This window comes from Gekko japonicus, unplaced genomic scaffold (genome assembly GCF_001447785.1).
Source record: "Gekko japonicus isolate JY-2015 unplaced genomic scaffold, Gekko_japonicus_V1.1 scaffold469, whole genome shotgun sequence".
NCBI classification, from domain to species: Eukaryota; Metazoa; Chordata; class Lepidosauria; order Squamata; family Gekkonidae; genus Gekko; species Gekko japonicus.
Window position 1 is genome coordinate 972883 of NW_015173138.1, and position 27866 is coordinate 1000748.

Consider the following 27866-nt stretch of genomic DNA (forward strand, 5'->3'; position numbering starts at 1 on the left):
TAGGCTTGGGATTCAGTTACACATCAAAACAGACACTATTTATAAACAAGAATAAGGTTTATTCAGCACAGAGCTTTGCAGTTAGACTAATAAGGATTTAAAAATAACAAAGGCTAGGGCAGTGTTTGCCTTAACTAAACATAATGCTTCATATTTACCAAGTCAGGAACAGTTATCAGTCCAAAGTAGTCCATTGTAATAATCCAGTAGCCCCAAGGGATTTGGAGCAAGAAGTCCATCTTTGCAAGCATGCAGCCATGTGCTCAGCTCCAAAGCAGTTCTTTGTCTCTGCCAGAGACCACATGGCAGGACAGCATTTCAGGTGGACAGCACACAGAGCAGCAGAGATAGCAGGAACAGAAGAGAGAGAGAGTTCCTCTCATTGGGAATGACCAGATATAGGGCAATCCCAGTCCCAAATTAGCCCTGGCCAGGGGCCAATTGGAGTAGACATGGGAGTGTCCAATTGTTTAGTTGCCATGGGTGCAACATCTGAATGGTCAGGACACTGGAGGCCACACCTGCAGTCATGTGACCCCAGCTCCAGCTAGTCCATGGGCTATGTGCGTTTCTGACATGCTTGCAGAGGCCATCTGGTCTCTGTCAGCATGGAAGTGTGAAGAATGTGGGGTTATATGGCAGGGGTATTGAGGCCATTTGGCTTCAACAGGAACAAGGCACAGCATGGCATCAGCAAGACATTCCAGGGGAAAGCATGAAACCTTTAGAAATCAATATTTCTATACATCTACACACTTGGCCTTAGCCAAAAAGCTTGAGAAGCTTCACTGTGTTATGAAAGAATCATAATGAAGAATTTGGCAGATGCTATCATAATATAATATTACTGTGCTGTAATAGTTGTATAAATGCCCAACACTGATACACGCTCCTATCATTTCAAGATCAGTAGAAAAGAAAATCGGTCGAGTAATTTCTTTAAACTGTTCACTTGAAATGGATTTATCACCTATCATACCATTTCTATCTGCCAAAACAAACTGTGCTTCTTATGTCAGGTGATCATCAGAGACAAGCAGGATGTTCACAGTGTGGGAAGAAAAGATTCAGAAACAATCTGTTTTACTCTTCACAAGTAAAAGAAAGTAACCGATGCTTAAAGATTTGTTACAAAGTTTCAGAGCGGCTTACAATCCCTTTCCCTTTCCCTTCCCCTCCCCACAACAGGTACCTTGTGAGGTAGATGGGGCTGAGAGAGCTATGAGAGAACTGTGACTGACCCAAGGTCACACCAGCAGCTGCATGTGGAGGAGCGGGGAATCAAACCCAGTTCTCCAGATTAGAGTCCGCTGCTCTTAACCACTACACCATTGGAGATAATAGGTATTGATGTCACAAACTTATTTCTACAAAGTCTCAGAACTCTTATCTTCAGAAGGCTCTTCAGAATATATGTTCAAGGCACTTTCAGAGATAACTAAACCTTGAACACTGTTATATATATATAGAGAGAGATGCTACTGTAACCACATCCATCTGACAATTGAAGTTTGACTTCTCGTAGAGGGAAAAGGCTCTACACACCTGCCATTTTGTTTGAAAAGGGGCAACACATATATTCCAGCTTCAGATTCCCAGTTCTGATACACATGTACTGAAGCTGAAAAGACATACATAGCACCTTTTAGACAAAATCGGACTTGTACCTATTGTGCACAGCACATTCTCCCCTTGGGTTGCCAACCTCTACGATTTTTATAAATTACCACCCATCTCCAGACTGCAGAGATCAGTTCCCTTTGAGAAAATGGCAGCTTTGGAGGGTAGACTTTATGGCATTGTACCCTGCTGAAGCTCCTCCCCTCCCCAAACTCCGCCTTCCCTAGGCTTCACCGTCCAAATCTCCAGGAATTTCCCAACTGGGGATAGCAACCCTAAGAGCTGAGAACCAAATGAAAAATGTTGCCAGCAGTAGTGTAATGCTTTGTAATCAATTTACCACCACAACAACCCAGGCTATTATTCCTGATTCTGACACTTAGATGTGCTTGATCAAGACAGCAAATGTTGCTGCATAGTATTGGAAGACATTCTATGTTACTACTGTAATAAAAGTAGATCCTGTTGAAAGTGGCTGAATTAAGAACGAGTATCTGTCCCTTCCACATAATAAACAGGCCTTCTCCCGGGTCACTGTTTCTCCCTCAGTGGACATTACTGGCCCACAAGACTCCAAACTGTCTGTGGCCTCCTCTGTGAAGATATGGATGTCTGGAAAAATTTGGGAAAATCTTTTCCCCCATGATTTTTCCCCACTTGTTTTCGAAAAGGGAAAAAAGGAAAATTTCCAAATGAAAAATGTTGCCAGCAGTAGTGTAATGCTTTGTAATCAATTTACCACCACAACAACCCAGGCTATTATTCCTGATTCTGACACTTAGATGTGCTTGATCAAGACAGCAAATGTTGCTGCATAGTATTGGAAGACATTCTATGTTACTACTGTAATAAAAGTAGATCCTGTTGAAAGTGGCTGAATCAAGAACGAGTATCTGTCCCTTCCACATAATAAACAGGCCTTCTCCCAGGTCACTGTTTCTCCCTCAGTGGACATTACTGGCCCACAAGACTCCAAACTGTCTGTGGCCTCCTCTGTGAAGATATGGATGTCTGGAAAAATTTGGGAAAATCTTTTCCCCCATGATTTTTCCGCACTTGTTTTCGAAAAGGGAAAAAAGGAAAATTTGGGAAAACACTGAAAACAACTCCAATAAAATATTCTCTCTTGTAGAATTTGAGGATTTTTAAAAACTCAAACTTTACTCCCTCAGACTGTGTAGTATGAATTTTTTAATGTAAGACAACCTATAGCATTAGATCAGAGGTTTTGAACTAATTTGTTATGAGGGCAAGATCTGACATAAATGTAACCTTGTTGGGCCGGGCCATGCGTGCTATAAAATGTAACATAACATACCAGAGATATAAACTTTATGGAGACCCCGGCCACACGTGCCGGAAAATGGGGGGGAGGCGTGGCTATTTGCTGTGCCGCAATTAGCCACGCTGCAATTAGCCGCGTGACAATGCGATCAGACGCATTGGTGGCAACCCACGGTTCCGGCCCTCGGCGTGTGCGCAGCAATGAAGACGGCCAGAGGGAAAAGCTGCGCCAGCGTGATCACACCAAGGGAGTCCGGAGGCAGCCTGTGGCAAACCTTCGAGGAGGTATTTTTTTATCGTGCATTTTCGGCGGCATGCCACGGGTTGGCCACAGGTGCACTCCACTTGCCAGATGTTGTGGTGTGATCACGCCCTGAAAATCCGCTATCCAATCGTGGCTCTCCCGCAGCAAATTCGCCATGTGAACGGGGCCAAAGATGATTTCAGATGCCTAATGGCAATAGCAGACATGATTGGATTAGGTGTGATATATGCAGAGGGGAAGTAGGTGTGGAGATATCAGCATTAGTAATGAGACAGGAAACCCAGGTCTCAGTTTCATCCAGGAGGATTCAGTCCAGGAGGATGCCAAAATAGTACCAACCATATGCTATAAATATTACATTTTATGCCATTAAAGTCATAAAATAAGTTTAGACTTGATAGGAAAATAAGCATTCGATATATTTTAATATCCCCTCAAACGTTCTCTTTTCCCCAGCAGTGGAAAAACCCAATGTTTTTTTCTTGAGAAAGAGAGGAAAATGTGGGAAGTGGTTTTTTCTTCCGTGTCTTCAATTTTGGGGGGGGAAATGTTATCTTCCAATACCTCTGTGGACATGACAGCCCTATAAAATGGTATAAAACAGGGGGCCCCAATGTGGTGTTTGTGGGCACCATGGAACCCACTAGCACCTTTTCTGGTGCCTACCAAGTGTTTTTAGAAAGTGGGTGGGGCTAGGTGGGGCTTTTCCCCAGCAAGGCTTCTGATTGGCTGTTCAGATTTTTTAAAATGTTGCATTGGCAGCAGCTGCCAGTACAGTACAAGGATCTTCACTGAGTGACTGAAGCACTGTGGTAGCCATTTTGCAGCAGCTGTTTTGTGGCTGGCTCTGCCTCCCAGAGCCACCATTTTGTGGCTGTGCCCACCATGCCGTGTCAGAAATTCAAAGGTGCCCATAGGCTGAAAAGGGTTGGGGACCACTGGTATAGAATGTTATCAGAAAAGAGAAACCTATGGAAGCCATTTTGAAGAACTCGCATTCTTCTGCTTGTTCTCAGTACACAAACTTGCTGATCACTTACTTGACCTTCATCTTGTCCAACACTTTGGTGAGCTTCTTGGCTAGCTTCCCCAGTCCTTCAGCATAAGTAATCTCCAAATTAGCTCTGTCAACAAAGTCACCAGAAATCATTATGCAGTTGCTTCTCTCTCTTAGACACTGCTTTGTAGAAAACTGAACCAGGCAAAAAAAAAAGAGAAGGAAACCCTCTGAAACATGAAAATGGTTGTCTTATAGCAAATGCTTAGATGTAGTGAATGCTTAGATGTGTAACTGGCACCAAAATCAAACACATTAATTCCTAGACACATAACAACAACAAAAGGACTTGTGACAATTTAGAATACCTGAAGACTGCAATGCAAATTTATACCCTTCAAAGTCTATTGTGGACTTATTGTGTAGCTCAGTTTAGAATTGCATTGGAAGCAACCAATCATGCTAGTGATGGCCAACCAGATGGCCCCTGAAAGCCTACACTGGTCACACCCTCCCCTGGTTTTGCCCCACCCCATGCACTGGTATTCAGAAGATTAGTCATTGTGGCTAATAAATCCATGAATTTGTCTAACAGCCTTTTAAAGATATCTATACTTGTGGCCATCATTACATCCAGTGGCAGTGAATTCCACAAGGTAAGTACTCTTTGATTGAGGAAGCACTTCCTTTTGTTTGCCTATCCATCTGCTGCCCATCAATTTCACCGGGTACCTGCAAGTTCTAGTATCATGGGAGTGGGACAGTATTATCACTATCCACTTCCTTCATCCTATTCTTAATTTTCTAACCCCCTGTCATGTTCCCTCTTAGTCTTCTTTTCCCTAAAGTAAAAAGCTCCAGATTACTCATTCCAACCCCTTGGTCATTTTGGATGTCCCTTTCTGTACCTTTTCTGCTATTACAAGAACCCTCTTTAAGGTATGACAACCAGGTCAGTTCACAGTATTCCAAATGCAGCTGCACCATTACAATACACAATGTTTTGTTCATTCTTAATAACTTCTTGTAAATTAAGCAAATAAATAAATAAATGCCCATAATTGTGAGAGACCAAGTCAACGTTTTCATCAAGCTATCCATCACAATTGTAAAACCTCCTTCCTGGTTAGTCATCACCTCTTCAGACTGCCTCAGTTAGAATTTTTGTCCCAAGGTGAATCACCTCTCACTTTCTCTGAACCTCATTTGCCACACTGTCACGGGTTCAGCCAACTTGGACAGATCCGTATGGAGTTCTTCACAATCTGCTTTGGTTCTTTTCATCCTAAATAATGTAGCATCCTCTACAAATATGGCTTTGGTAGCCTGCTTGCTCACCTGCAGTTCCCGGAGATTTACAAATAGCACTGGTTCCAATACTGATCCCTGTAGAATCTGACGTCTCACTTCCCAGCATTGCAAGAACTATCCATTTATTCCTACTGTCTGCCTAGTGGCTTTTATTCAGTCCTTTTATCTCATTAGTGCCACTGTTATGTTTACTCAGGAGCCTTTGGTGAGGAATTTGGTCCAAAGTTCTTTGGAAGTACAAGTATATAATACCAACCAAAAGTTGGAGAGACAGGACTTCCTTTAAAGAAGCCATGCTAATTCTTCCTCAAGGACTTGTTCCTCTATGTGCTTAAACCATTATATCTTCAATAATAGTTTCCACCATTGTACCCAAAACAGATGTTAAACTTGTATGTAATTTCCTTGCTCCACTCTGAAAGCCCTTTTGAAAATGGGTATTGCATTTGGTATTTCCACAGGAAGGGAGGCTGAATTTATACTTAGAAAAAATAATATAAAATATTTTTTAAAAGGAGATAATCTCAGCCAGCCACTCAGAAGCTTGTAGATTCTCAACAAGCATATGACAACAGAACCCCAAACAATAAAGATTTAGGTCTGTGTAGTTTGTTAGTTGAACTACCTCATGAATTACTTTCCTTCTGGTGGGCTCTAATTGGATTTTACACTTTCTGTTGTAAAGACCATTGCTCTTTGGATTTTGTGCAAAAGGAAAGTAGATCTTAAGGACCTACTTAAATTTCCTGAAACGTCATCCGATGCACATGTCTGCAAGCAGCAACCTATACCCTGACAGCAATTATTTGTCACAGCCCTCCCCCCAAACCCGGTAGTCCATAATTCATGTCACTCAAGCAGTGCAAGATTGAAACAGACATCACCTCTCCTAAGCTTTCTGCTAATGCACCGTCATGAATCAGTTATGCCCTGTTTGTCCTTGGTGTTCACGTAATTTACATGAGAAAATTGGTTTGTCTATCTCAGCCATTCCCACTGGCTTTTTACTACAATGCGATTCCCCAGTCCCTGGAGCAGAAGACAATGCTTTTTGAATGAAAGGCGGGGCAGGTGACAGATACAAGAACATAGGCAACTAGGCCTGACACAACATTAGCAATTAGTACATATTACAAACAATTGCACACATTGTCTGCCATTACGGTGCACTAAAGTAACAAAATGTATGTGTTGGTCTCTAAGGTACTAATGGACTCTTAAGGAGCTACACCTGAATCTATCTCTTCTAACCCCATAGCAAAGATGGCTACCCTCCTGAAATTATGTGCAGAAATGGCTCTCTTGCTTGCATGGGGTTGAATCTGTTGGAAGTTCCAGGTGCAATGTCCCCTGTCTGAGACCTCCAGACTATGAGTGGCAGGAGAGGCTAGATAGCTACATAGGCACACTGACCTTTCTTCCTGTCTTTAGTCTTCTGGCGCTGTCCTCTTTGAAACGCAGATTGTGTTCTCAGGGATCATTTCCCCTTCCTTCTTCTCTCTCACTCTGTTGGAGACAAGCTCTCTTCCTGCATGCACCAAGAGAGAGAGAGAGAGAGAGATGCGGTCCTCTCTTGGCACCATGAGGGAGATGGGCCTCTTGCCATCTGCTTCTATCCTTTAGCTAGTAAGTTAGTACTCTATCCGATCTCTGCTATTTCCTATCCAAAGTGTACTTCTCAAATAAAGAGAGAAGTATTTCTCTTCTAGGAACTGCGGTGGCTCAAGTGGTTAAGACGCTGAACTGCAGGCTGTGGAAGGTCAGTAGTTCAGCGGTTCAAGACCCGGGTGCCGCAAGACGGGGTGAGCTCCTGTCTCTAGTTCCAGCTCCTGCCAACCTAGCAGTTCGAAAGCAAGAAATTGCAAGTAGATAAATAGGGACCACTTCGGTGGGAAGGTAACAGCGTTCCGTGCGCCTTGGTGTTTAGTCATGCCAGCCACATGACCACGGAAATGTCTTCGGACAGCGCTGGCTCTTCGGCTTTGAAACGGAGATGAGCACCGCAACCCTAGAGTCGGATTCGACTGGCTTTCAAGCAAGGGAACCTTTACCTTTACTATTTCTCTTCTAAACTTGCAACATGGCTCTGTGTAGCTTTGTAAGCTGAGTAACCTGGTAAAGAGATGCAGCTACATTTGTAGCTTTAAGCACTCTGCTAGCTAGTGGTGACTGGACTAACCACACCAGTTAATCTCAATAGAATCCACGCTCCTACAAATAAATGGAGTTGACAGAAGTGGATCTATCTCCCCTTTCCCAGCAATCCTTTGCACGTCCCATAAAGCCACTTTTGGGTCTGGAGGTTCTTGGGAACAATATTTCTACCTCTGGAGTACATTTTTACCCTTCTCTTCCTCCCAGGAGCAAAGATGTGTATGGTTCTCTCCCATTTCACGACGACCATGTGAGATAGATAGGGCTGAGAGAGACCATCCATTTCATTTATTAGCTTCATTGACCCGAGGTCTTAAGCCAAACATGCAAACAACAAATATAAAATGCATTACATAAAATTACAAGAAATTTAGACAGAACGCCTTTACAATAAAAGCTAGTAAACATGCTCTCAATCAGTAACATCAGACCACATTTTATAAACTTCAATGAATTCTATAAAATCCCATGATATTATGGAAATTAGTTTTAAAATTTTAAAATTGTATACAAAAGGTACTCATAACATTTCAAAGCCGCTTTAAAAATAGCACTATTGAAAGATATTTTGCCACCAAGCGAGTCGTTTCAGGGTCCTCATCAGCTAATAGTATGGTTATCACCCAGGGTGGCCTTTGGCCTGATCCAACATTGGCGTCTCTTATGTTCTTATGTATGTTCTTATCCCTCTGGCTCTCACCAAAATGTCACACATCATAGGAAGCTGCATCAAGAAGGGGAAATTCAATGTCAACCCCTCTCCACTTCTGGGTGAGCTTTAACTCTGCGCGTGCAAGTGCGTGAATATGTGTGTCTGGATGGATTTGGGCAGATTCCCCTTTCTTGCTACAAGCCCCTACTGAGGTTGTATTGATGTGGAGGAGGAGGAGGAGTTGGATCTATACCCACCTCTTCACTCAGAGCGGCTTACAATCACCTTCCCTTCCTCTCCCCACGACAGACACCCTGTGAGGTAGGTGGGGCTGAGAGAGCTCTTTTGAGGACTGCTCGTGAGAGAACAGCTCTGAGAGCATTGCGACTGACCCAAGGTCACACCAGCTGGCTGTATGTGGAGGAGCGGGGAATCAAACCCAGGATTCAAACCTGTGGGAATCAAACCCGGTTCTTCAGATTAGAGTCCTCCACTCTTCTTAACCACTATGCCAAAAGGAAGTCTTGCCTCATGAACATTTTGGTGTTCTTTGAAAAGATCAGCTAACACATGAACAATGGTAATCTTGTAGACTTCGACTTCCAGGTTCTAAACCAAACGCTTCTGAGTAAATGTAGCACTGATGAGATAAGAGGACTGTTCTTCTTGTGGATTAGAAAACTGGTTAAATGCCAGAAAGCAGACTGTAGGTCTAAAAAGGACAGTTCTTGAAATGGAAGGAAGCAGGTGATGGTGTTCTACCAGGATTGGTATTGGGACCAATTTTATTCATTTTCTTCATAAATTAATTGAAATTGGAGGTGCACAACAAGGATTTCCAGTGGTACCCTTACAGAGTGCTGCAGGAAGCTGCTGGGAGAGGGGGAAAGGAAGAAAGTTCTGCTTGCATGAACCCTTCTGTTTGCAGGAGCTAAGATCCAACAGTCCGATAATATCAGCCCATATAGGGCTGGTTCACACATGCATGTACACAAGTTCAATCCTTTGGTAGCTCATCTCCTGAGGATTGGGAGCTGATTTTAGGAACTGACTTCATTGAAAAGTTCGATCCTTGAGGTGATAGGAACTTTATGAATGTTCTGTTGCATCCAGTTTGAGATGGCCTATTCACATTTACAGACATTTATAGAAAAGGCCCAGCAAAATGTTTTCTGATAAGTTAGGGCTGCCAAGTCCCCCCGAGGGGCAGGTAAACCCCCGCTTTGGAGGCCCAATTTCCGCTGCCACGGAATCAGCCCCCGGGGGGAACCCCACCCCGGCGTGCACATCAGCCGGAGGTGACATGATGACGCCGGGCACACTGGGGGTGGGGCCACAGCCATCTGAGGGAAAAACTCTATGTTTCCCCCTCAGATGGCTGTGGCCCCGCCCCCAGCGTGCCTGGCGTCATCACGTCATCTCCAGCTGACGTGCATGTGGCGCGCACGCTCAAGACGCTGTCCGGGAGCCCCCCGTCGTGGAGCAAAATGGACTTGGGAATCCTATGATAAGTTGAACATAACTGTCTGCTGTTCTGGCTAGACTTAGTCCATCTCATGAAAAACATAGTGTAAAGTCATCATAAAAGAAATTATATCTCTCAGTCTAGATATAAAATGAACACAGCTGATAGTTTGTGTAGCTGTGTTAACTTTGTTTCACTGTAAAGGTGGTGAAACATTTCATCACATTTCTAAAAACACTAGTTTCAAAAAGGTCTTTCATACAAAGGAAGTCCCATGATTTAGGATGCAACTCAAATCTTCTCAGGAAAGGCAATTTCTCCTTGGAATGCACACAGCTAATAAAGTACTCGCTGTTGAGTCAAAGTCTCTGACAGTATAATGAATTAGTTTTTCAGGATGAAATAACAAGTCACTACTAAAAGCTTTTTTCTTCCATGAAATGTGTCTCAGTAAATTTACCAGAACTTTTTTTTTTTTACTTTATAGAATCAACAGGAATTTCAGCAAAATGTATCTGCCAAATTAGGAGATGACCCAGTGGAAGAGATGGCTTACCCAGAGTTGTCCCATAGTAGGATTGCCAAGTCGTACCTCGTCCTGAAGCGGGGGACTCCCGGGTCATTCCCGGAGCACGCACGCGCGAAGCACATGCGTGCCGCATCCACGTCACCAGGAAGTTACGTGACCACGCCGGGCACGCTGGGGGCGGGGCCACGACCATCCAAGGGAAAACCATAGAGTTTTCCCTCGGATGACCGTGGCCCCGCCCCCAGTGTGCCCAGCGTGGTCGCGTCACTTCCTGGTGACGTGCATGTCGGGGTGGAGTTCCCCCCAGGGCCCGATCAGGCGGCGGTGGGGAACGGGCCTCTGGGGTGGGGGTTTCCCTGTCCCCCGGGGGGACTTGGCAAGCCTATCCCATAGTGATAGCTGTTGTCAAATGTCCGTTCACACAATTAAGACCAGTTCCGATGCTAGTCTTATGCTGAGTTTCACAGTGGCACGCACAAAGCTATCTGTCATGTGCAGTCCTCACTAGGAAAACTAGGAGGTGGTAAAGAGGGTCAGTTTGACCCCACCATACTTTCCTTCAAATGTAGAAGGTCTCCACAGTGACCTTGGGCAAGCCATAGCTCTGGCACAGCTGTCCTTGAAAAAGAGCAGTTTCTGTCAAGAGTTCTCTCAGCCCCACCTACCTCACAGGGTGTCTGTTGTGGGGAGGGGAAGGGAAAGGAGTTTTAAAGCCACTTTGAGACACCTTTGGGTAGTGAAGGGCGGGGTATAAATCCCTCCTCCTCCTTCTCCTCCTTCTTCTTCCAAGATACCTTCCAATAAGTTATTTAGTTTCAAAATATCCTGTTATAAAGAACCACTAAATTCCATTGAACTTATGTTCTACAGGTTACTGAAAGTAACTTCAGAGAAATTTATCTGGCTAAATATAGGAGATGTTAAAATGTTCTTATTATGCAAATTGAAATTCTGATTCCAGAAATACAGTGGGCAATCTGCTTTCACTCTCCATTGCTCTGAAAATGGCTGATTCCCACAGACTGGGGGAGTGGGAATAATACTTTCCCTCCCCAATCAGTGCTCATCATGAGAGCAAAAAGGAAAGACTTCCTTCCTCCAGAATCCACCCACAAAGTACTTGAAAAATAGACAACTCCATAGTCATCCTTGAGATGGGAACTCTTACAGTGACTAACTGTGCCCACGAAAAGACAAAGACATGTAAGAACACCTACTTCACCCTAATGGAATTGGCCATAATTACAGATATGTATTTTTGGTGACACTTAGACCCAAACAACCTTTAGAAAACAAAACAGATATTTGCTCATCTGACTATAACAGCCTCAGTTGTAGAAGCAATTGATGGAAGTATCTATAAAGGTGTGGGTTAGGGAGATATACCTGGAAAATTAAATTGCAGCTTTTATTTGGTTTGTTTTAAACTATATCTGTCTTTCATAGTTACATGCATGCACGCGCACACAACTGAGGGATCAGTGAGGAACTCACGGGAGAGGTGAAGTCCTGTCCCCCCCCAGTCCCTCTGCCACCTTTCTCTCCCACCCTGACACTATTACTTACTCCTCCCCAATCATCCACCACCAGCCACCTTCTCCTCCTCCACCCCATCAATGTTTATTGTGGTTGCTAGGCAACACCAACATGACTGACAAAATCCCATAATGCTATGTTCCAAGATCTCTCTCCTTTTTTCTGTTTTAAGTTGTGATGTCTGTGCAAGTGCAGACATCATATTTAGGATTTTTGAAAAGGCCTGATTTTTTTCACTTTTCAGAATTTTTCTGTACATGTAGGATTTCCCCAGTTTTGTAGAGGGAAAAAAATCTCCCTCTCATCTGTACATGGCCTCATTGTGCAGATTATGTGCTCCATACTCTGGGATGATGTTATAATTTATTATATAGATAATAAGATCAATACACATAATTTAAAAGATATGAACAGATTTTGCAATGGTTGGTCCTTCTTAAAACTTCTCTGGCAAGCATTCTGCTCCTGTGTTGTGTTTAAACAATAGAAATGTTGTGCATCTCACAAACTGAGTGCTCCACTGAATGGTATGGAAAACATTTCTTTGAAAGCTGTGGCATTTCCCAGAGGTAGGCCTAGACTGCACATTACTTTTTCACAGATGCGAAAGTTGCGTCTCGATTAGATGCAATTATCTGTTATCAATTCGTATATCGCATCTACTTTTTGTGAAAACAAAGCAATGACTATTGGCTCAGAAGCATGAACAGCTTTTAATGTTTTGAGAAGCTAGATCAAGAAGCTACTTATTGCGGCATCAAGAGAATGTCACCTGCCTACTCTCTGCTTGCATCTGCAAGTACTTGGACAGGCTTAGTGAGAACTTCTAATCAAGCCATTGCATCAATCTCTCCCCTGTCATTACATCAAGGCTATTGTGCAAACTATTCATCTCTGACTAATCCTAACCAGAGACACACCGTTTTGAACCCATCACCTTCAATGTAAATTTCTCAGGTTTGCCAGCCAAGGTCAGATTGGGGAGGGCGAGAATTACCTGAATGGTGGAACTTACACAAATGGCATTCATTAATACTGTAACATCAATTCAGGCTGCATAACTGGAAGTAACATCAGTATATCACTGGACATGCCAGGATTCACTTGAAACTCTATGGTAAAAAGTATAGCGTCTTGTGAGAATCCAGAGCATCCCACAACACACTGACATCACTTCCAGTCACACAGCTGGATGCGACTTCATACACTGAGGGATGCTATTTTGCTCTCCCCGTTTTTTCTCCTGCTGCCACAGATAATGGCCCTGCCTAGTCTTAGCATTGAATGGAGATTGTGAACCGCTGGAGCTGTTTCCACATAACATTTTAAATACTCAGACATTTTAGAATGAGCACGTGAACCCCTCTACATGGAAACATCACATGTATAAAGCAGCATATCTATAAGCAGGGGTCATTTTGTAGAAAAAGAGCTAGGGGGACTCATTAGCATAACTCATTAGCATATGCCACACCCCCTGACATCACCGGAAGTGTGTCCTCCCCACAGCCGGCGGCGACCTCCAGCGGGCACCAGCAGGGAGCTCCAGGCCCCGCCCTCCCGCACCTCACCCGGGGGGATGGCGTCCCCCCACGTCCCCCCCCCAAATGACCCCTGTCTATAAGCAAGATCTGAGATTTCTGTCAAGCCCTATTCATTTAAGCAATTTATATTCTGCTTCTCCATTTTAAAGGTCTTCAAGGTGGGCTTACAAAAAAAGATCAAATAATTAAAAAAAACTAAACAAGGAGCATGGAGCAAGTAGTCATCAAAATACAGAGGAGAACAAAAAGTCTTAACCTGCTGTGTAAAAGGAGACAAAATGCCATTTTCATGTTTCTGGTGAAGACACTCCCCAGCCAGGGCACCACCAGAGAAAAGGCCCTGCCCCTGTTCGCCACTTGCCTCAGTTCAAAAAGTGACATAGGCCAACAATCCTGAAGTGTAGGCAGATTGATATAGAGGTCAGGCAATCCTATCCCAAAACATTTAGGACTCTGTATTTGAGATCATTGAGCACCCACAATTTCTGCTCATGTTTTGTTTGCTTGTTGCAAGCAGGGAACAGATTTTTTTTTTGACAATTCAGCAGTTCATGAGCTTCTCAAACCTGTGCCCTATATTTAAACATGCAAAACAATCACCACCGTTTCACACATGCCCATTATTGCACAACCCAAGGGGAGTCATAATCTCCCACCCAGACCGGTTGCTATCGTGCAAAGCTGTTGAAAGACGGAACAAACCAAATAGAGTCAATTAGTCAGTGATTTATAAATAGCTCCTAAAAAGTCCTGCCTTTTGGTGTTCATCTAAGTCCTTGTTATCAACATTAATGGCTGCTAATCTCTTTGGACTGGTAGCATTTCACACATGCACAAGGAGAGGAAACTGAGTGATCTGTGATTTTCAACAACATGACCTAACAATGACTTTGCGGGAGGGAGACTGATGTCCCGTAATGCACAGGTGCCAAAGACCACAATGGATAAAGAAACAACCACAGCAACTGTGCACTCACAAAGCTGTTCACCACACTCTTGAAGCGAAACAGCAGAGAAACCAGGAGATCTGAGGCTTACATCATTGCCATTGTTGAAAATGGAATTATTCTGTTGTAAAGCTCAGCATCCCTGCTTTATATATCAAAGCCAGCACTCATAAGTGAAGCTATGAAATAACTGTATGAAAGATCATTGCTTAAGGGGGACTTTAAAAAGTCCATCTATGAGCGCTGAACACTAGATCAAAGACGTCCCCTATCAGTTAAAAGAAAAACATTTATGTGGTTTGGATTCTGTTAGCACTAGCACAACATATGAAGAGAGGTTTTCCCTCACCCTTCTCCCACTGCTCTCCCCCCCCCCGCATTGTATCTCCCAGGGTCAAAATAGGAACAGGGAATTGGCAAAAATCACCTTCTCCCTCTTCTGTGAGCAGAAAATAAGTGTATGATCAAAGTCGAAGTGACCTTTACAACACTGTGCTTATGCATTCTGAGTTCAGACACATGAAGTAGCAGGTGAAAGTAAGAAAATCCATGTGAATGACATCATATTGAAACTGACCCATGAATCAGGCCTTCCTAGTAATTACCAGGTGAGCAAATTATCTTCCAAACAGCAGGAGACCAAACCATTAACCAGCTACTCAGGGGGTAAATTATTAACTAATTTAAAGTTTGTTCCAAAGGATAGAAGCTCCCCCCCTGAGGAAATAATTTAGCATTCAAGCCTGCAGCTGGATGGTTGCATTAGGCAGGCCCACCTACCTCTGTTGAAGAATAGACAAGAGTTGCTTGCAGAAGTTATCTCCATTTTTGGAAAACCCTTTCAGATCTTGGTACGCTCTGTCATACTGAAACACAACAAACAGATTGAGACACGTTTGCAGGTATAAGGCCTGGCAATATATCAACCTGTCAGCTTCCACCTGGGATGCAGTTTCAGGAAAAGCACCTGGAACAGCAATCTGCGAGAGAAACAATTCCACACAGCAGAGATCTGCTCAAAGGTTGGCATGGAGGGCTGCTATTAGTAACTGGGGCTTACAAACCGGCGGTACACCTTTTAGCACGTCAACTTATCAAGGTAAGAAAATGTGCAAGATACCTAACAGATACCTGCAGTTTGTTTCAGGTGGGTGGATTGCAATTGTTCTCTGAAACCTGGCCACCATATCCACCCAGTCAAAATGGTATCTGCTCACAGGGATGAGACATTTATAAAATGAATACACCTTCTCTAGCACCCACGCAAACACACACACACCCTTCCTGGTTTAGGAGATCTCACAGAGTATGGCTCTTAGTTCTCTCCCCCCCACCCCCGGTTCCATCATTTCATTAAACTAGTACGCAAGATCATCCCTCAAACCCATCTTCAGGTATTTGCAAAACATACAGGGAAGTCTCACATGGAAACAATGGAGCTACTATCTGGCTCCTTTCAGATGTGAGCCTCCTTCCCTCTCCAACTGGTGCACAAGGCTTGCTTGTAGGAAGGGAATGAGGACAATATTGGATAAATCACAACCTCACGCTAAGCATAATAGGCCAATGGAGATTTCTTACAAGTAGCACCCGTGCAAGCCACCATGGAGCACTGGTTAGTGTGTCAGAAAGGATTTGGCAGCAGAGGACAGGACCCGAAGCAACGGGTTTAAATTACACACAGTTTGGGAGCGGATATAAAAGCGAAAATGAAATTAATACCATTCTCAAAATTGGGGACCTCCGGTAATGGCATGAAAAGAAGAGGATTTATAGTGCATGAACTGAGAGTATTAACAACAACCCGAAGGAGGATCTAACAAGCCGGAAGGAGAAGACAACAGAGGAAGCTCCTCCACGTCAGCGATAGTAAAAGTACCCAGCACGCAAAGAAGCGGTTCTGAATGTGCACAGAAGAGATTTTCTTTTATTAACAGAAATTCAAAGGAACATTACTAACATACTAACAGAGAACTACATGTGACCAGACTAAGAAAAGAAGTTTGACAACACACAGAAGAAGCCCAAGAAGATTAATTGGACATTACTAACAGTTTAATTTACCAGTTTATATATCACTCAGCTTTCTCTTTCTCCCACTGTCTACCCTTCCCATTTTTTCTTTTAAGCGAAATACCTCCCCTTTTTAGGGGAGCCAATAAAATCTTTATTAAAAAAAAAAGAAGGCAATAAAAAAAAAATTACACACAGAAAGGTATCGGCTGGATATTAGGAAAACCTTTTTCACGGTCAGAGTGGTTCAAAGGTGGAATCAGCTGCCTAAGGAGGTGGTTGGCTCCCCTTCACTGACAGCTTTCAAGAGGAGGCTGGACAAATATTTGTCAGAGATGCTCTAGGCTGGTCCTGCATTGGGCAGGGGGTTGGACTAGATGGTCTGTATGGCCTCTTCCCAGGGTTGCCAAGTACTACCGCAATCCGGTGGGGGACACATGCTCCCCGGCCGGAACATTTTTCCTTGTAACACACCATGCCATCGCCAGGAAATGACACTGGGCGACGCTCTGGCAATGGGGCTGAAAACTCGATGGTACCATCGGGTTTCTGGCCCCATCACCACAGCGTTGCCCGGCGTCACTTCCTGCCAACGGCATGGTGCGGCACGTCTGTTGTCCCTGCAGGAATGATCCTGCAAAGATGTCTTCATCCCCCGCTGAATCACGGTAAGTACTTGGGAAGCCTGCCCCTTCCAACTCTGTGATTCTATGATTTAGAAGACCCAGGTTGGAATTCACACTCTGCCTTGGAAAGTCCCTGGGTGATCTTGGGCTCAACGCTCGGTCTCAGCTGAAGCTGCCTCACAAGGTTGTTGTTGCGAGGATAAAACGGAGGAGGGGAGAAGGATGTTGGAAGCAGCCTTGGGTCCCCAATTGTGCAGCAAAAGTACAGCGTATGAATATTGATAAATAAAAACAAGTGAACTCTTACAATAGAGAAATGAGGCTGGGTCCCATGGAAGATTCCTGCATGCACAACACTCTTCACACGTGGAAGCACTAGTATTACTCCTTCTTGTCTGCTTGCACTAACCCTACTGTCCTTTCCACATGTGCAAGACATCACACCAGGTTTTTCTTCTGACACACACAAAAAAATTCGAGAAAAATCATACAAACTCTCTGTTGCACATTCCATCGATCCAGAGTAAATTTGTTATTTTGTTAAAAATTGTATTGAAATGGCTGCAGCTACCCATCGCCGGAGTCTTTTTCGACTCATTAAGTTAAGTAGCTGACACCGCTTGATGCTTCATGGATTAGTATTGTTAATAATTTATAGATATTAAGGGTTGGGCTATTTTTAACTTTTGTATGTTTGGAGAATGTTGTAACCCACCCTGAGCCTGCTATGTGGGGAGGGCTGGCTAGAAATTAAATAAAATACATAAATAAAACATTGCTTGTGCAAGTGGACAGTCATTAAGTACGTTTTCCATCTCGCTTGTGCTTTGCTGGATCCAAGCCAGTGAAAGGCCCTTTGCTTATCCCTGTGCTAAAGATAATAGTCGGAGGTACTTGGGCTTGAATCTAGGTTTCTCAGAATACCAGGGTTTAACTCGTGAGAAGTCTTTTCGCCTTATTGTTTTCATTAGGTGGAAATGGTTTTCAGAATCATTCTTGTGCATTGGGGGGAGGTGGAGGTGGAAAGTGCCATCAACTCGCAGCTGACCCATGACGAACGTGTAGGGTTTTCACGGCAAGAGACTAACAGAGATGGTTTGCCATTGCCTGCCTCTGTCTCATGACCCTGGTATTCCTTGGTGGTCTCCTATCCAAATACTAACCAGGGTTGACCCTGCTTAGCTTCTGAGATCTGATGAGAACAGGCTATCCTAGACCATCCAGGTCAGGCATTCTGGTTAATTACTAGGGTCAAAACCCAAAGAGCCGCTGTATACAATGGAGGTCGGACCCAGTCCAAAGGAGTTTTATTGATCTTTCAGGGAGCACAGGAATGGGTGGTTCATTAATATTCACTAAATTGCTCCTGTAAACACGTGGCTTGACCCTCTGCTTCTCCAGATGGGGAGGATCTGGCTCTGCATCTTGCTGTGGGTTGCCTCTTCCGAAGTGGATACAGCAGCTACTTAGAGGGAGACATCCAACAGTGCTCTGGAAAGTCCATTCCCAAGACCAGAGGAATACTAGGAGTTAAATCCAACCAGATTTTCTGCTGATTAAGAAGGGAGGAGGGAGTCTATTTTGACTGGACCCCAAAAAGCTATGCAGGGGTTCATGGGATCTGCATGGATAAAATACATGAGGGGGGGGGCTGTTTGGTGAGGCTGACTGAAAAAGTTGTCTAGCCGTTTTTTTTTCCTGAGGAGAGAGTTGTGCTTCCAAACTCTGAAAACCGAACTCAAGGAAAATTTGGCACAACCATCTCAATTGTGCCATCGAGTTGGGTTTTTAAAAAATCAATAGCAACTACCACCACAGAATGCAGCAACCACTAGCACAACTTCATTTTTTAAAACCTGTAAAATTAGTTTCCCAGATGCTTTTAAAAAACACATGCCAAAATGTAATGACACAAACTTTGTTAGAGAATCTTGTTCTGGCTCGTTCCCAGTTCTCGTGCTGCGTTGTAGTGGCTTGGGGTGCAACTTGCTGGAAAATCAACAGCTATATTAGTGTTTTAGAACTGATGTCGATCAGTTGTGCTTCTGACTTCGTACAAAACAACATACAACAGTTTGTGCACACGTATACAATGGATTCCTGAACGGGGGGGGGGGGGGTTCAAATGACTTTGCCATGCCCCGAGATAACAGAGCCACAACAAACTTTCCCAGATCTTCATTGATCTCTGAGGATATAAGGGTCACATGAACATCTTGCATGAAATGTTGTTCAAGACAATTCTAAACAGAGTTACACTCTTCTGAGTCCATTAATGCTGTTTACAGTTGCATCAACTATCTCTGTTTACCCAACATGATTGCAGGAATCGATAATCCAGACTGAAAGTGTCTGTGTGTACACCCATCTTTCCCCTCCATGTCATTTTTGTCATCAAAACTGTCCCTTTCAAGCTCCCCCCCCTTTTTTTTTTGCCCAGTGGGAGAAAAGAGACAGGCATCTGATGTTTTTAGCTTGCAGGTGGCAATTCTGAGAAGAAAAACAGCCTGCTGGGAAAGAGATAGCCACCCCACCACCACTCTGAGTGAACTTATGACTGAGACGCGAGCAGCTTCCTACAGACCGTTCAGATGAAAAAACTCTTAAAAGTCTATAGGGGGACAGTCACGTGACTGAGTGTCACATGTGTAGTTTGACCTTCGAGTACGAGGGTCAGAACTGAAAAAAGGATTGTTATGCCAACCAGTCTGGATGAGAAACTGCGTTGATGGTGAAGGTTTAAGCCTGCCCCAACACCTCCAGCTCCTCTTTAGAGTGGCCACTAGTGCCTGACCAGGTTAACAGAATTTTTTTTTTTTGATCACTCTTAAATTATGCTACTTCAGCATCTTCCTCCGCTATTTGGGGGGGATTTGTTCTGCTGAGAAGTGAGTGCAGCATCTACAGTGCTGGGATGAGGAGTCTTGCAGAAGCAACCGGGGTGTGTGCCAGCACAGTAGTCCAGAGGATCAGCGCCACAGAGTACTAGTAAGCCGCCATCACTCAGCACAGTGCTGCGGTGCACAAGTACTTTTTAAAACAAGAACCTACTGAGCTCCAAACAAAAGAGGGCATGAAGTAATTTCTCTACACTGGCAGGAGCAAGAGAAACTCAGCCTGAAAGATCCTACAGAATTCCCCCCAAAGCATGCCCGGTTAACAAAGGGCTGTGAAGATTCAAAGGAACAGACAGCTCTGCTTTCTGAGCCTGGCCTTCTGGTTTCCCCAGTTGCTATGAATGCATCACTCCAGCTCCCTTGTGCAAACGTAGCCTGAGATACCCTTTGGTCCTTGCTCTCTCTTCCATTATGCTAAACTGTTAAGGGAGAAACTGCTAAGAGGCACCTCCACGGCTTAGAGTTACTTACTGTGCAACCTGCCAGCGGGTTCTTCATTCTGAAATGTTCATTGCTGCCGGAGAATTTCCACCTCTCGTTGCGACCTGCCCCTTGGGAAGTTCCGTCAGGTTCAATGTTTCATAGCAATTAATTAGGTAACATCAACAACAAAGCATACGAGAAGGATGATTCAGGGACTAACCTCGCAACCGACTTTATCCGGTTTGTTTCCTGGTATGCAAACAAGATCCAGAGCGCTGTGACAGGAGGATGCATTGCCAGCCCAGGCTTTGCGATGTGGACTTTATTACAGAACTGGATATGTGTCCCACATGGTGTTCCAATTATATTAATGTACAACTGGGACACCATCGGAGTGTCCTCCTTTGCTTTTCCCTGCCTTCTGGCTACTAGACCAAAGCCTGTCCTCGGACTCCATAGCTTCTTGTTTCGCTAAACAAGTGATCTAATAAACACTTCTGCAGTCTGGCCCTCAGCCAGATTACCTCAGGAGCACCAACCATGTGTCTTCTCTGGCATGCCTTCAGAAACTGATGTTGTCTGAGAACATGTAACCACTCAGCTTTTCTTCTTTCTTTCTGACTTTTGAAGGGACATGATCCTTCATTTTGCTAGAAAATGTAGGTATTTGTACCACCCAAGGCCATCACAACCCAGAGGTTCTCTGGGTTAGTAGAAAGGCAGATCAGGAACTTCAGATCTCTCCTGTATGGGATGGGGTTATAGTCCCCTTGAAAAGCCCAGTTGGCAACTCGGGAATGCTATTCAAAATAGCACGCACCTTAGAAAACCAGATGGCTGCAGGGGTTCAGAAAGCTTTTGCCCAGCTACAGCTGGTGTGTTATCTGTGTTTGTTCCTGGCTCAGTCAGATCTAGCCACAGTGATCATGCCTTGTTACATCTAGAGTGGACTATTGCAATGTACTCTGCTTGGGGCTACACTTGAAGAGTGTTTTGAAGCTGCAGCTAGTGCAGAACACTGCAAGTAGACTCCTGGTCCCGGCCAGCGATCGGGAGCACGTGACCCCAATAGTACAGCAATTGCACTAGCTCCCAACCCACTCCCAAGCTCAATTCAAGGTGTTGGGTTTGACCTTTAAAGCCTTACCTAAGTAGGGTTGCCAGGTCTGGGCTGGAAAATGCCTGGAAACGTTGGGGGTGGATCCAGGAGAGGGCGGGGTTTGGGGAGGGGAGGGGCCTCAGCATGGTACAGTGCCATAGAGTCCACCCTTGAAAGCGGCCATTTTCTCCAGGGGAGCTGATCTCTGTCAGCTGGAGATCAGTTGTAAAAGCGGGAGATCTCCAGACCCCACCTGGAGGCTGGGAAGCCTATACATAAGCTTGGGACCGGGGTATCTGGAGGACTGTCTTCTCCCATATGTTCCTGCCTAGGAATTAAGACCACAGAGGGAGGCCCTCCTGACTCTCACCTATCAAAGAAGCTCTTTCGGTGGATATACAAGAGAGGGGCTTTTCTGTGGCACTTCCATGATTATGGAACAACTAGCTTGGTATGCTGGTTAAGCATGGCAGACGCTAATCTGGAGAACTGGTTTTGATTCCCCTCTCTTCTACATGAAGTGAACTTGGTGACCTTGGGTCAGTCACAGTCCTCTCAGAGCTTTCTCAGCCCCACCTACCTCACAGGGTGTCTCTTGTGGGGAGAGGAAGGGAAGGTGCTTGTAAGCCTCTTTGAGACACATGAGGCCTGCTGGGTGACCTTGGACCAGTCACAGTTTTCTCACCCCCACCTACCTCACAGGGTGTCTGTTGTGGGGAGACGAAAGGAAGGTGATTGTAACCTGCTCCGAGACTCCTTTGGGTAGTGAAAACCTGGCTATAAAACCAACTCCTCCTCTTCCTCCTCAGGGAGGTGCACCTGGCCCTTTCACTTTCAATCTCTAGGAGGCAGTTGAAGACAGTTTTATTTAGGACCATATTTGATTACGTTACTAGCAGACCTCAACTGTGATTTTAAATTTTGGTGTTTATGTATTTTATTTTATGTATTTAATCTATATTGTAAACTGCCTTGGGCTCCATATGGAAGAAAGGTGTCTAATAAATATTTAAAATAAACATATAAGTAAACTAAAGGTTTTCTAATCTGAATACTTTGTACCAATGAAAGCACTCAAATCTTTCCTGAACATTATGCCAGGCTATCTTTTCAGGGCAATCTGGGCCTGCTGGTAATCCTCCTCAGAGCCCAGTGGGCTTACGGGTGCCAACCTCCATGTATGGGCTGGAGACCACCTGGAATTACAACAGCTCTCCAGATGACAGAGATCAGCTCCCCTGGAGAAAATGGGGCTGCTTTAGAGGGTGGACTTTAGGGCATTTACCTTGCTGAGGTTGCTTCCCTCCCCAAACCTGGCCCTTCCAAGGCTTCTCCCCCAAATCTCCAAGGATTTCCCAACCTTGACCTGGCAACCCTAACTGGAATTCAGGGTAATTGGAGGGTTAATCAAAAGATCTCCAAGGGATCGTAATGACCTTCGAAAAGCATCCCTGAGTATATACACCAGATTTCCCTTACATTATTCCAATTCCCCTGCAAAGAATGACCAGAAAATGTCCAAAGGGCAAGGATGTGATGGAACAATGGGAAGAAAGGAGATACTATTTCCTTCCCTCTAGCCAGAGTTGCAAACTAGCCAGATTTCCAACAGCATGTCTGATTTCCCACCTTCTAGCCAGTTGCCAGATGAAAGTTATTTTCTTAGAATAGGAGAGAGGCTGTTTCTAATTAATTTTTATTTATGGTTCCCTGGAAGGACATCTCCTCAGATCTCACCTGAAGGGATCTGAGTTCTGATCATGAAGGAAACAGGCACATATGTGTGGGGGCTTTTAAATGACTTTGGCTCATCGCAGCCTTCCCCTTAACTAGGCTTTCCCCCTTCAGCTATACGGAAAGAGCAGGGGAGACATTGGGCTGAGCTCCATCCTTTCCCAGAGCTTTCCAAGAGGTGGCAACCCTACCTGTAGCTTACTCAGCTCCACTCTTACAATATACAATCAAGGGACCTGCAAGAAACATGCAGAAGGGGAAATCACAACCACCTGCCCCAACCCATTCCTGCCTCCCTCAAAAAAAAAGCTCTTCCTCCTCCTTCCTTTGCTGCTGCCACCGCCACCATCCCTCCTCTTTCTCCTCTACCACCTCCCCCCTCACTGGGTTTATCACCTACCGACCAGCCTCCTCATCGTCCTCCTTCCTTTGCCACTCCTCTTGTTGGAAAATTGGTAAAAACAGCTAAATATTCAGAGGTTGCAATGGATCTTTGTTCACTGGAGACGAGGCATTTTCTTCCTATGTATAAATCTTTATTTCTAAAGGGAAGGGTACACAGGACATCTACAAAAACAACAAACTCTCGAGACCACACGCTTGCAAAAACAGACACACAAATAGTAATGGAGAGTCTTCCTTTCTTCTTGACTCCTAGAAGGAAATCACCTGAATGCATTAACCAATTATTGTTAGTAAATAGGCTTCAGTTTCCCACCTTTCTTTCCATTGGCTTTCTGCCAGGTACCCTTCCAGGTCAGTCTAAACAATAGCACTCAAGGTAAACACATTAACCCTATAATGACTGGATTTAGACCTTGCAACACACACATATTTCCAACACCTCTCACCTTTCCTTCCTTGCTTGGTCACCTCCTCCTCTCTCTCCCTGTCTCCTACTTGTTTGCCTTACCCTGCCTCTGTGGCCTTAATTCCCCTTCTCCTGCCAGGAGCAGGTAGGGGGGCCCTTCAGCATTGTTTATGGGGTTGCTAAACAACCCTCAAAACTGTTACTGAGATCTCATAATATATCATCATAGGCTCCCCCACCCTTCAAGTTATTTTGGGGGAGGTAGTTGGATCTTAGCAAGGCTGGGTTTTCCCCAGGTTTGTTGACCCTTCTTATTCATACATGGCCACATTGTGCTGGGTTGGTTTTTTTTTAATCAGCACTCTGGGCCATGTTCAGAATTATATTTATTTATATTAAAAATTTATCTTATTTATATCCCGTCCTCCCCGCCGGAGCAGGCTCAGGGCAGCTTACATAATATTAAAACTAGATAAAGCAATTAATTAAATAAAATTGCAATAAAATAGGTCTAAAACAATACATAAAGTGCTAGCGCAATATAATGGTGGCGGGCATATGATAGTCAGCTGGCAACATGGTCTGGGTCATATTGGTGGAGCTCAGGCTATTCAAGTTGGTGTAATATTGATGTTAGTATTGATATATTAATGATATACCGGCGTGTATTGTGTATTGATAAGGGAATGCATAGTTGTTCTCAATACATACTGTAAATGATTTAAATAAATGGAATATGAAAGAAAAATCATACTTGCCCAACAAGCTTAAAAATATGGAATAAATAAATATTAAAAATGTAAAAATAACAAAGAGGGAACAGAATGGATGGAATTAACAGGAGAAAGCAATCATAGCCAGTAACATCACCCCTTTACTTAGGATGAACAAGAACACGCTTTGGGGTAAAAATGGAGCTTATTTTGCATATACTTTAAAAGGAATGCTTCATTGATTTTGTGTGGGGGAGCAGCCCATGGAAAAACATGGTGAAGAGCACATTACTTAGAATGAAAGAGAGCAAAAAAGGGTTTTATTGAAGCAAAAGGAACTGAAAGTCCATCTAATTCAGAATCCTGTTTCCCACAGTCACCAACTAGTTGTTAACCCATGCTTCTAAATAGCAATTGTTAGCTGTTGGGTGGGGTGGAGCAAGGGATTCCCCCTTGTTACTAGGGATGGGCACGAACTGGAAAAATGTGGTTTGGTTCATAGCGTGCCCCTTTGTGAACCACGAACCATCACAAATTTTTAACTGCCTCACAAACTGGTTTGGTTTGTGAGGCAATAGAACAACACCTGGCTTGCTAGAGACACCAGATTCACTGAGGATCTCCAGCTGACTCTCTTCTACCTGCCCTCCAAGTTTGGTGAGGATGGGATTTACGGGGTCTGAATTATGGTCCCCCCAAGAAGGTGCCCCCAGGAAAGTGCTTTCTGGGGAAAAGACTATATGTCATTTCTCCAGAAAGCACTTTCTTGGGGGCACCTTCTTTGAGGGGCTGTAACTCAGACATGGAATATGAAAGAAAAATCATACTTGCCCAACAAGCTTAAAAATATGGAATAAATAAATATTAAAAATGTAAAAATAACAAAGAGGGAACAGAATGGATGGAATTAACAGGAGAAAGCAATCATAGCCAGTAACATCACCCCTTTACTTAGGATGAACAAGAACACGCTTTGGGGTAAAAATGGAGTTTATTTTAGCATATACTTTAAAAGGAATGCTCCATTGATTTTGTGTGGGGGAGCAGCCCATGGAAAAACATGGTGAAGAGCACATTACCAAGAATGAAAGAGAGCAAAAAAAGGTTTTATTGGAGCAAAAGGAACTGGAAGTCCATCTAGTTCAGAATCCTGTTTCCCACAGTCACCAACTAGTTGTTAACCCATGCTTCTAAATAGCAATTGTTAGCTGTTGGGTGGGGTGGAGCAAGGGATTCCCCCTTGTTACTAGGGATGGGCACGAACTGGAAAAATGTGGTTTGGTTCATAGCGTGCCCCTTTGTGAACCACGAACCATCACAAATTTTTAACTGCCTCACAAACTGGTTTGGTTTGTGAGGCAATAGAACAACACCTGGCTTGCTAGAGACACCAGATTCACTGAGGATCTCCAGCTGACTCTCTTCTACCTGCCCTCCAAGTTTGGTGAGGATGGGATTTATGGGGTCTGAATTATGGTCCCCCCAAGAAGGTGACCCCAAGAAAGTGCTTTCTGGGGAAAAGACTGCATGTCATTTCTCCAGAAAGCACTTTCTTGGGGGCACCTTCTTTGAGGGGCTGTAACTCAGACCCCGGAAATGCAATCCTCGCCAAACTTGGAGGGCAGGTAGAGGAATCTTTCACTAGCAGTTATCTCTAGAACCATTGTAAGCAGGTGAGCAGGTTAAACAGATACTGCTGTATCTTTAGTATTAAGTGGTAGAAATAGCTGAAATGGTTCTTTGAGCTTTTTCTTGTTTGTGTGTGTCACATTGTATGTTTGAATTGGCCTTCACATTATCTTTTGTTCCCCGTTGCTCAGCATAGAACAGCAGGAACCATTTACAGATAATCGACTATTGTGAATTTGAATTGTGTATCTAATGATTTTCTAATTCTACGGAATACTGTTCTGAGACACTGAAGTTTTCCCACATATGAAAAGCTAATATTTTTATCCTGCTGTTTATCCTCAGAGCAGCGAATGTGGTTCTCTCTTCCTCATTTGATCTTCACGATAACCCTGTGAAAAACGTTAGGCTGAGAGATCAGCCCAAGTTGCTTGCTACTCTGGGTCTCTCCAGTCCTAGTCCGACACACCAACCACTCACCCGCAAATTGGAAGCAAGTTTAATAATTAACCTGTCTTGGATATGATGAGCGAAATAGAGGACCTTGGCTTTTGTGAGATACTTGTGAGTGGGTGAAACATTGACTGCTGTTTCAATTCAATCTTCCCAGACCTTCCTTCCCTCATCAGCCATTTCCGACCATGGGAAAGTTTATTCCTGGGGTTGCAGGATCCAGAAGGAGTAGCAGCCATTCAGGTCAGGGTGTTGCCATGGGAAGGGTTTGAAATGGTTCCATTCTGCCGCTTCCATCAGTGGAGTGCTGCTCACAAAATAGGCAGAAAGGAATGATTGCACCTCCTTCCCTTGCAGCCCCCTGCATGTGAGTCTTTTGACCCCAGAAATAAGCTTCTTGATGGTCAAAAATGGCTGCTGAGAGGAAAAGGTGAGGAAACCTGCAGCTGTCAATGGCTGAGCCACCATTTTTGTGATGGGTAGCGTCCAAGCTCAGCTGCAGAAAGGGGGGGCAAAATTCAATGTGTATCAGGTTTTTCTGAATCCCCAGATTTCTAGGCTGTTCCTTGGGTTGCCATCCTCCAGGTGGGGCCTGGACATCCCCCAGTATATATTCTGCTTTGGAGGGTGAACTCTATGGCATTATACCCCACTGAGGTCCCTCCTCTCACCAAACCCCACCCTCCGCAGACTTCACTCCAAAAATCTCCAGGTATTTCCCAACTCAAGCTGGTAACTCGACCTCTTCCATTGTGGACATATACCTTTCCCCTTATATCTCCATAACAGAAGGGGCTACAGGCTTTAAGAAGATTAAATCTGTGAATTCATAGAACCTGTATGCATATTTGTTATTATATCAATATAATGATGTTCTAGTGCCAATTTTAAAAAAATTAGAGCCTCCTGTGGTGGTAAGCAGGAAATGACTGCCATGCAAAGAATCTTAGAGAAAATAGCTGCACTTTCTTTTTTTGCACTGTATCCTATTGCAATTTGCATGGTCTAAATAATAAGTAAACTCTATTTTTGATAATCCTGTCCCTTTTCCTTTACTGTTCTTTTATATAATGATTTATGAGGAAGCCAAGTGATTTGATTTGCTAAGACACTTGGTTTGCATCAGGATCATGGTGGCTTGTGGCAGGCCTGCTCCCAAGGTTC

General features: G+C 44.1%; 1 protein-coding gene across 3 annotated transcripts in view; it reads right to left on the reverse strand.

Moving 5' to 3' along the window:
* The window catches only part of NOSTRIN (nitric oxide synthase trafficking), a 43025-nt gene extending 22646 nt beyond the window's left edge, over window positions 1–20379 (reverse strand). For 2 of the 3 annotated variants that reach the window (XM_015422258.1, XM_015422257.1), the window contains exons 1-3: window positions 20312–20379; window positions 15085–15170; window positions 4210–4293 (exon numbers count right to left, since the gene is read on the reverse strand). In XM_015422258.1, the coding sequence (XP_015277744.1) occupies window positions 4210–4293; window positions 15085–15170; window positions 20312–20338 (197 nt within the window). In that variant the 5' untranslated portion in view covers window positions 20339–20379. Of the gene's footprint in view, window positions 1–4209; window positions 4294–6890; window positions 6999–15084; window positions 15171–20311 lie in introns of those variants that run through there. The other variant, XM_015422259.1, reaches the window with a different exon arrangement.
* Between the last annotated feature and the right edge of the window lie 7487 nt (window positions 20380–27866).